This window comes from Megalops cyprinoides, chromosome 17 (assembly GCF_013368585.1).
Source record: "Megalops cyprinoides isolate fMegCyp1 chromosome 17, fMegCyp1.pri, whole genome shotgun sequence".
In the NCBI taxonomy this organism is placed as follows: domain Eukaryota; kingdom Metazoa; phylum Chordata; class Actinopteri; order Elopiformes; family Megalopidae; genus Megalops; species Megalops cyprinoides.
This window is the reverse complement of record NC_050599.1, coordinates 4,051,064-4,061,595: the sequence shown is the minus strand read 5'-3', so window position 1 is coordinate 4,061,595 and position 10,532 is coordinate 4,051,064. Positions and strand designations below refer to the sequence as shown.

Genomic DNA, 10,532 nt, shown 5'->3' with positions numbered 1-10,532 from the left:
CGTCAAAGCAATGAATCGGCTGATCAAGCCCCACAGCCCCGGACTCAGTGGGATCCCTTATATCTTAAGGTCACCTTCTAAGATATACAAAACTTCCTATCTTTCCCCCGTAAACTGATGTCTGCACAGCCGGGGCCTGAGGGAGGGAAACTGTCTGCAGTTGCACACCTTAATGGCTCTTTTCATTCAGCAACACTGAGCTACCGACTCATACAAACAGTAATGTCACACACACAAAAAAGCCCCTACAGTGCGGGACATGGTCCAGTTTTCAAATTGGCCTTTTTTAACGTAGGAATAATATTTGTAATCTCGACAGAGTCAATTACCGGCTGCTTAGTTCCCATGAATAATTGAGAGGCATTACTTGTGTTTTCCTCGCATGTTGGAATTCTCAGGATTAAACTGTTGTCTTTTTGCTGTCTGTGGAATGTTCCTCGATAAAAGGGTAAAAGTATGGGCAGAAATAACAATGTCAGAAATCACACAGAACCGCACTCAAGCTGTGCAATAAAAAAACAGAAAAACCGTCTAAGAGGTATTTTAGGAAATAAGTCTGAACCCGTTTCATGTGCACGTTCTTTTCGGTTGCCAACTTTTCCCCATAGCGCTTCTGAACAAACATGTGCGTTTCAGATGTGTTCAGCTTCAACTGTGCTTGTCATTCGTAGCATTACACTGAAATAAGCAGGAACCAGCGTGATCCCAAAATAATTCAAATGATCCCTGTTTGCTCTGTTTATTTAAGTGCAAAGTAAGATCCACAGAGCATGACCACTGTGTAGATTGTTGAGATCAGACAACTAAAATGCAGTGTTTTTTTACACGAATACAGGGCCCATGCTCCAGAGAAATCCTTTTTACTAAACTTTTAATGATTGAGCCCATGCTGACTTAATGGGCCAGTACATTTTAAGAAGCATACAAACACCCTGACATTTACTCACTTAATGAACAATACTTGTCAATCAACTCAAACTAAACACTAAAAAATCTTATCAACTTGCAAATCCCCTTTGCAGCAGATCAAGAGTTATATGTTATTTTGGTTGTCAGGATATACATTACCTGCCTAATTTATATACCCATTATATATTCAGTCATGTCAGCAGTGTCTCGTGACGACATTGACACGTGTGACATCATGTAGTGCTTTTTCGTAATGTGCATATCTCACAATTTAATAATCTGAGATTAAACTATAATAAAACACGCTGACAAAATGGCCTAGATTCTAGACATGAAGCAACGTAGACAACCTTAACAATAAAATGCATGCATTTTGTCCTTGACAACTACGGTAATTAAACGCATTTATATTATCATAATTATCAACGCTTAAGGAGGCCGATTAATTACTTAGGTGTCTTCTCTAGTGTTTTTAGAAAAAAAAAAAATCACATTTGATTTCTAATGACAGCGTGGTCCAAATTTCTGAGGCACGTTCGTACAGTTTCTTCGTGTCACTCAACGCTAAGATCCGCCTCCGCTGCGCCTCCATTCGCCGGAGTGATCCCACTCGGTGGGTCTATGCTAACGTCGTGTGGATGCATCATCTGTTACTCCGCTTGACGGACAGAGGGTATGTTCCAGTCTCCGCCCTATAGCCGCCGATGCTATTTGAGTGAGAGACGGATAAGCCGTATATTCAGAGCTGGTTCAGCGTCGTCAATGGCAAGCGGTGTTGTGGCGGAAAAGCGCATAGTGACTAGCTACAGTAACTTCCAATCGCACCATGGTTTCGACGTCGATTCCTTGCCTGTGGATTACATTTTGCCTTCATTTATGTTATTACGTGAACACTGGAATAGCACAAAATACGAAAGAAGGTAAGCGCTAAAGTTTTGTCTCTCCTCGCCTGCGCATACAGTACTGCAAATTGACTCGACCGTGTGGTAAAGTGATACACAACGCAGGACCTGGAACTATTTGTGTGCGCAGCGGTGTTAAAATGAGGTGCGTGCATAAGAAACGTTATGATGGCTCATTAAAAAAAAGCCTAGATAATAAAATAACAATTGTAACGAAAATGTCGAACGCGCAATAATATCAGCTATTAGTAATTACATTCCAAGTCTTTTAGTGATGCTTTGTAAGGAATAATAAACCACTACGTGCTTAAGGTGACAAGAAGTCTTAATGATATAAAGTTGACCAGGTTTAAATGACAGTTTATCTCTGTCAATCTGGAGTTGAATGGCTAGCTACGTGTTAACAGGAGTTCCAACAGACTGACCTCTCCAAAGCATAGCGGTAGCTTCATTAACGCTTACATCAAATAGCTTGATAGCTAAAACAAATCCGTCATAGTTAATAACAAAAGATGGACCCCATAATTGTATAGATTCTTTTTAAAAAATAATAATAATAAAAAAAATAATCTAGTCGCATTGTGCGTTTTAAGTTTGAAAAAATAAGGGAGGAAAACAAAGAAGAACGGGATAAAAAGTATGTCACAATGGTATTAAGAGCTATTGTCAGCGATTGTCAGTGATCATATCCGTTCAGTTTATGGGTTATCCCTATGTTCTGTTTAAATAACATCCCTGATGATGTCCACGGCACGTCTGATTTACAATATGGCTTTGTACCCTATTTTATCAGATTTCTTAGAGACAAGTGTTATTTTTGACCTTCAACACAAATATGTAGCTAGCTTTTGATATATTGAGAGAGCGTGTAGATTAGCTACTGTAGACATTCAAAAATGACCAGTAGCATTTACATTTATGGTAGATATATTTTTAAACATGGTTGGTATCTCGCTGCCTGATAATAAATGAACATATAGAGTGAATAATAGTCTCATACACGCCGGGGCATTTGAGAAACACAGGTTTTCCAAGATCGAACGCGATGACACCAAATAGACAAATTGAGACGCGTCGGCCGTCGGTAAAAGTAATGTGCGCTCCGTGCTTTCGACAACGACTCTTCCCGGCAAACGAATCACGGTCGCTCGGAGTCTGGGAGAGAGTGTTGACTTTAACCCCCCCTCAAACGGATTTTCATTCAAGAACAAATGAGATTTTTATCCGCTAACTTTTTTTGTTTTACGAGGCCGAATTCTGAGCTATGACATTGCCACCATGACACAGTGTTCTGGTAAGTTTTACAGAGCGAAAGCATAGCTTCAAGGTTCCCGCATGTGTCCGTACTGTGGTATCGGCGGGTGGAAGCAGGTGTCTTTTTGCAGTATTTTAGCAGTACGCGTTTATTTTCAAAAGGTACCTTCAACTGAATTGGAGTGATTGGTTCGCGGAGATACACTCACCAGATTCCAGGAGATTATTAACAGCGATGCCGGTGTAATATCGACGTCTGTAATATGAATAATTATTACGTTTCACATTGAGCCGAACTCAGGGAAAAGAACTATGCACTAGAATGAAATCTCGGCGTCACACTGCCTCTATTCTCAATGTACTGCACGTTTCACTCAAGCAACTGCGTGTTTTACTGGTAGAGCAGGTGCCTGGGCTTTGCAGTTAAAAGTGTTTGATTTACGGCACGATATGTCCGTTCAGCTGGGCTGTAATTGCATACTTTAATCACCTTAGAGAACGGATTACCAGCTCTTGTTATTCTTCTTAGCATTTACACTGAATTGATGTGTCTGATACTTTTATCGACCTGGCACGGTGACGTGCGGGGGAAATACATTAATAATTCTAATGCATCTTTATTTTTTGCCGACAGTGATCCTGTTGGATTCAAAAGCGCAGCAGACAGAGTTAGAGTGGATTTCCTCTCCTCCTAGCGGGGTAAGTACTAAATTACTAAATTACTCTATCTTGTATGAGGAAAATATATAACGCTGGCCTACCAATATATTTTGTTTTCATGTCAGTTTCTTTTTCGGATAAATCCATCGATGGGGTGCCTCAGTCGTAGATTATGTAGCGCTCTCCGTTCAGGGTTTCTCTCGTGTTCATTTGCTTGAATGGCAGATATAGTCACACGTAGTTATGGTTGTAATATGGATTCTATAACTACGCCTGCCTTTTTAATACGTTTGTTCAGTTCCAACGTCTGTTTCAGTGTAGTTGACTGGAGGAAAGAACAGCTTTAACGGAACATTTGCACACTAATCTGAACATAAAACGCCTTGCTTGGCACCGTGTTAGTGTCAATATAAAGTGGATAATTTAGAACATTTAATTGAGAACATTAAAGTGGTCTTATATGACGATATGTTAGTAAGAAACTATGTACTAATTACTCAATAACCCAGCAATTATAAGAGTTTTTTTTTAAATATACATTTTCTTATTTCTGTGTAGAGCATCCTAGTCTTGCTCTGGAATGACACAACAACCGACATAAAGTTATTTGTGGAAAATTGATACAACCTCAGTGTAAAAAGAAAAAAATGAAATATATCAGAAGAGTGAAATGAAGGATGAAGAGAGGTTTCTGTCATGTTTCCTGTGATAAGAAAATGGGATTAGCTTGAAATAAAAGTGAAATTTTTAAAATTCTAAACTCTTTTTTTTTTTTTTACCACGAAACACTTAATGTGTCTGAAGAAAGTTTTCAGTAATTGTCTTCCACAAATGTGATTTTGTCTGACTAATTTGTGATGATAAGAACTCTTTTTACACAGACAAGACAACGAGCTACTTCACCCATAGACATTCTTTGAAATTTGCTCAGAATCTTGGACTCTCTCTCTGAGAAAGGCCATTTGTGTGCAGTGTTTGTTTATGTAAATCAAGTCAATAGAGGTGGCATTCCAAAAGTCCAGGCGGTGGGTGGCATTTGTGTGGAGTGTTGATGCTAGTTTTGTCTTTGGGCTTTGACTTATGGCCCAATTTTGTCTCTCTTACAAAATGGTTTGGCCTTAAAGTTCAATAATGGATTTAAGCCCGTAATTACATCTTTGTCATAAATTACACAGCTGTTTTGTGCAATGTGAAGCTGTATTAAACCAAATATTTGGCAATAAAAAAGTAATATGCTCTAAACTTTGTTTTCCAAAATTAAGGCCAACGCTACTAGCTACCCTGCTTCCTGCTCGCCCACAAAAACAAAAAGAAAAAGAAAAAAGCTTATACTTTCTCACACTGAACCCTGTCGTGGATAACTATACATATGCCCAGCTGGCGTCCTAGAAACAGTAGTTTATATTTACTTTGGTGTTCAAGCTGCAGTCCTCTAGGATACATTTGATACAAGATGGATGCCACTGTCTACATTTTGTGTTCTTCAATGAGTCTGCGTAGACCTTAGGCATTGATAGCCATAGGCATTATTACTTCCTTTGAGTGCTGTTCTTATTCTAGGCCTGAACAATGCAGTATGATCTGCGGTTACTTGTCCAAATGCTGGAATGACCCCAGAGTCGCTTTCACAAATTACAGTCTCCGGGCCTCCGGAATTAGAACTTAGAAATCTGGATACACAGTTAAGCAATGCCGTTAAGTGGTGAATTTGAGCTCACAATTAAACCCACAATACTGAACACAATATATTAATTTCAGCTGGATGTTCATTGATTTTTTGCTACTGAATTACAGCATGTCTTAAGAGAAGGCGGGAGGGGGGTTGAGCTACCTGTCTAAGCGTTTGAGTGAGGTGAAACGTCAGACTTCTCTCCTCGTCTTTCAGTGGGAAGAGATCAGCGGGCTGGATGAAAACTACACCCCCATCCGCACCTACCAGGTGTGCCAGGTGATGGAGCCCAATCAGAACAACTGGCTCCGGACTAACTGGATAGAGAAGGGCGATGCGCAGAGGATTTTTGTGGAACTGAAGTTCACCTTGAGGGATTGTAACAGTCTGCCGGGTGTGGTGGGGACGTGTAAGGAGACGTTCAACCTGTATTACCAGGAAACGGAGTCCGAGGTTGGCAGGAATATACGGGAGAGCCAGTACGTGAAAATTGACACTATCGCTGCCGACGAGAGCTTCACCCAGGGGGACCTGGGGGAGAGGAAGATGAAGCTGAACACCGAAGTGCGCATAATCGGGCCCCTCTCCAGACGCGGGTTCTACCTGGCCTTCCAGGACGTGGGGGCCTGCATCGCGCTGGTGTCCGTCAAAGTGTATTATAAGAAATGCTGGTCGATTATTGAGAATTTGGCCACTTTTCCCGACACGGTAACCGGGTCGGAGTTCTCTTCCCTGGTCGAGGTGGAGGGGACGTGCGTGAGTGACGCGGAGGAGGAGACTGACAACTCTCCCAAGATGCACTGCAGCGCTGAGGGGGAATGGCTGGTGCCCATTGGGAAATGTATCTGCAAAGCTGGATTTCACCAGAAGGGTGATGCGTGTGAACGTAAGTACAGTGAGTTAATTATGATCCTTTTTTTCCCTCGCAGCAAGTACAATACTTTGTAGGCCACATATAACTTTTAGCCATAATGTATTTAAGATAGGAATATTGTTCTGGATGAATGACTGGCTCCGTTTACTTGTAAACCTGTTGCAGAGGGTAGCAAAAATTATTAACTCAAAACTATATTTTGACTCTTATCAGACTCTAAAACTAGCATATACTGTGACAGAAAAAAAAAATTTCTGCATTTGTTATAATAGGAGCTAAGTGTTCATTTTGATTTTTAGTCATTGGTATGTCTGCATATTACTTTCCACCCCATACCCTGTTTTTTTCTTCTTTTCTGAACGCATTTGACTTGCTAATTCCAAGCCAAGTTAATTCAGTCAAACATGCAATTGACAAATAAGGTCACGTTAGGAAATTGTGATAGCAAACATAATTTGTTTTGCCCGTTTGACAGCCCCATAATGAAGGATAAAGTATGGGAGGGGGGATTCTTGATATTATAATTGGAATCCATGTTAATTGTTTGATTACGGGGCTCTTAATTTATAGCGGTAACTATGTTGACACTGGGATTAAATGATAACTTGCTCTACAGTTTAGCTCTGTGTTTCTTCGGTAAGAGTGGCTCTCGCTGGCAGCTGGCCAAGCAATCACTTGCCGAATACACAGGTCTGGAGGAAGTCCAGGCAATCTTTCAGTGTTCCTCTGCCTTTTCCGAAATGACCCTGACAGAGAAAGAAAACAAATAGCCGCCTCCCTGTGGCATTTAGAGGTTGGGAATATGCACAAAGTTCCCTAACAGGAATCTCCATCGCGAACTTCTCTGGCTGTACATTTTACTTCTTTGTTGTTTTTTTCCACCAAACTGGGGGACTGGTTCCCTAATTAGCATGAAAATGCCTCTGGTAACTCTGGTTGTGCAAAAGTGTTGTTTTCCGAGGCCACCTGACTTGTGAGATAAAAGTGGGCGTGGGTTAAAAGAGAAACCATTTAGCTCCGGGAGATTTTAAGTGTCCGGTCTTGTTGGCCAACCTTTTCTGTGTGCGAAATGGGCTTTACTGAAGCAGCCTATAAAGTGTGCAAACCAGCAGTAATTGAGCAGTGTGTCTCTCAGAACAAATTAGTAGTGCATGGGGCTTTTGTTCTGCACATTTATCACAAGTTACCATGTGAAGGGTACTTCATAAATGTATTATACTTTAAAAACCTAACAGGCTGCCGCCACAGTGCTGCAGCTAATGTTTTGAGGAGGTAATTTAACAACAAAGGACTGCTTCAAAAACCAAGGGAGCATAATGGTAAAAAAGGGAGAGAGAGAGGGTTTATTTCTGGTTATTGGGGTTATTAGAGAATAAACACGTAAATAGCAAGACATGCATTTTCTGCCTCAGTGGAAACCGTGTGGCTAAAAAGCAACAGAGGACATCATATGATCTACCGGCTGAGTGCAAACAATGTAATAGCCTTGCTTAATATAAAATTAGAAACCTGTTCAACTGATTATAAATCACTGAGCAAGAGGAAGGGCTCAGAGTGCCGAACTGTAGCCCTTCCGAGCAATTAAACAAATCTATCCCACGAACGGGGACGATAATTGAAACTGTCGGTTTGACCATAAGGCATCCATTAGATAATTGCGACCGCTTCTAAATAACGCGGGTGTCTTCAGACGCAACAACCTGGGCTCGTATTCCTGTTATTCCGGTGTTGTCAGCTCGTCGCTTTGTGTCCAATGTGGCACAGCCAATTTATTACAGGAATATTTGATCTAGGGAGGAAGGAAACTGTGCTACCAGCGTTTCATGGTTTTTAGGCCCTTGTGATAAAAAGGTGGCTCATTCTGATGTCATTGGCTGGAAAATATGGTGTTTTATCAGACAATGGATTCCTGCAGCAGAAGCCTACATTTTTAAAAGGAAGGCCTTTCAGAGGGCCTTTAAATTCCTGGACCAGCTCATGTTGTGAAGCACACAGGGCGTGCCCCACACGCACAGAGTCCCCCTTGAACTTTCTCTCTAGGGTGTTTTCCAGCTTTCTGTGTTCTTCTCCCTCCGCCCCTCCCTCTCTCTCGCCCACTCTCTCTCTTATCTCTCTAATTTCTTCTCTTACATTCTCCTTTATGTTTTTTTTTTTCTTTCTTTTTCCCTCCCAAGCAGCAGTATACTTCCCCTTCCCTCCCGGGTCTGAACACGCAGCAGATGCGAGTGCGGCTCGGCCCCGCATCAAATGTGAAGTAGCGTGGAGCGGGGGAGGTGTCTGCGATGAGCTGTCTGTCATGTCATCCGAGAAGCCCCCCCTCCGTGCGCGCATGAGACTCCTCTAAAGTGTGTTGTGATCAAGTCATTCATCACCATCGGCAGAGAGGGACCGCCTGTCTTTCAGTTCACTCTCCATATCTCCCGCCATAGCCCTCTCCATATCGCTGACTGTTTCTGAGGAAGCCATCGCCGCTAAAAAAACAGTCCTCTCCTCCTCTTCTTCCTCTGCCTTGTCCTCTCTTTTTGCTCTTCCCTTTCTTTCCCCCCCTGCAGAAGAGAGATATGTTAGTTGTGTTGCTGGTGTTGGAGGAAGGACATTTGAAATGGCTTTGCTACACGCATAGGGTGTGTTTGCACAGAGACGTGTTGTGTAAGTGTAGAGGCCATTCATTTTAGAGTCTCCTGTAGCAAGAGGCTCTCGCTGAAATGGAGACACTGGGTCTTTTAGGCGAATGGGAGCCTTGTAGAAAGACATTGGTGCCTTTGTTTCTCTGTTCTGCGCAATCCGCGGAATGCGTTTTGGGTAATTTAACACATCGGGTAATTATACATTAACTCCTATCTCCCAACAATAACTAGCAGACAGCTGACCTTGCCGCCTTTATGCGGGACGAAAAAATGCCATATCTCCAGATAATCCGTACGCTCATTTTTATCTCTGTTATCGGTACAGTTTAACGACCAGCTCAACACGACGGCGTTGCGACGTTGAGGAAGTGCTGATACCATCCGTCTCAGAGCAGTCAGAAACTCAGGACAGAAGTCAGTCAGGGAGTGATTGATGGCCAGAGTCTCAGGGGAGGAGCCCCTTGGCTATTGAGGCTGCCCACAAAAGCCAAGGTGTGCAGAGGCAGTGGGCCTGGTAGGGCAAGGCCCTGGGCCCCGGCAAGGCTACGCTTAGCATTTCAAATTAGTCAGGGAGTCCTTGCACATCCCTGACACCTCCCTGATTGATAAGGTGTGTGTGTGTTTACGTTCCAAATGGCCATCCATTACAAGTGTTAGTGAGCTTAATTATGTAAATAAGGGGAGTGTGGTCATTCCCCAAGGGGGGTGTGGACACCCCACGCTTTAATCATTTGAAATGAAAATGGTGGGCTGATGGATTGGCCTCCTGTCACTGCCACTGTCAGTATGCCCTGAAAGGCTGCATTCTTGTGGAGGCCGGAGTCTTTCCTCCGTTTTGTTTCCGGTGGCCGGATGGGCCAGATGTGGCTTTATATCCACAGCGCAGTAAAGCCAACGTGGCTGACAGCCGGCACAAGCGGCGTTATGGATTGGTTTTAAACATTGTGCTTTTAATAATATCTTTCCTATCAGTTCCATCTGTCTATCATGTCAATCTCATCATAACAACATAAAATATATGTATACAAAAGCATAGTTTGTAATATTTCAACTTTCATATGTAGGCAATGTAGTACACTAATTTTGCAATGCTTTATAAATATCTTAGAAATACTTTTAAATCTGCATTATTTTACACATTAAAATGGATTCAATATTATATATATATATATGTATATATATATATATATATATGTATATATGTATATTTGACATTTATAGATTTCATACATATATTTAATAGATATCACAATAAGATTTGTTAATGTGTTATTTACATACAAAAAGCATTTTTACATACAATTGCAGAATTGCATCTTCGCCCTACAGTCACATTACAAACACACATACATGCATGTATGCATGCGCGCACACATGCACACACACACACACACACACACACACACGTGCGCACACACACACATGCGCACACACACATGCACACACACACACACACACATGCACACACACACACACACACATGCACACACACACACACACACACACGCACACACACACACACATGCACACACACATGCACGCACACACACACATGCACGCACGCACGCACGCACGCACGCACGCACGCACGCACACACACACACACACACACACACACGTGCGCACACCCATGCAGA

The 10,532-nt window shown here is 42.2% G+C and overlaps 1 protein-coding gene across 2 annotated transcripts in view; it reads left to right on the top strand.

Annotated features, from left to right (window-relative positions):
- Positions 1–1,663: 1,663 nt before the first annotated feature.
- epha7 (eph receptor A7) overlaps positions 1,664–10,532 on the top strand; it is a 63,779-nt gene continuing 54,910 nt past the window's right edge. For both annotated transcript variants that reach the window (XM_036549267.1, XM_036549266.1), the window contains exons 1-3: positions 1,664–1,829; positions 3,700–3,764; positions 5,611–6,280. In XM_036549267.1, the coding sequence (XP_036405160.1) occupies positions 1,736–1,829; positions 3,700–3,764; positions 5,611–6,280 (829 nt within the window). In that variant the 5' untranslated portion in view covers positions 1,664–1,735. The remainder of the gene's footprint in view (positions 1,830–3,699; positions 3,765–5,610; positions 6,281–10,532) is intronic.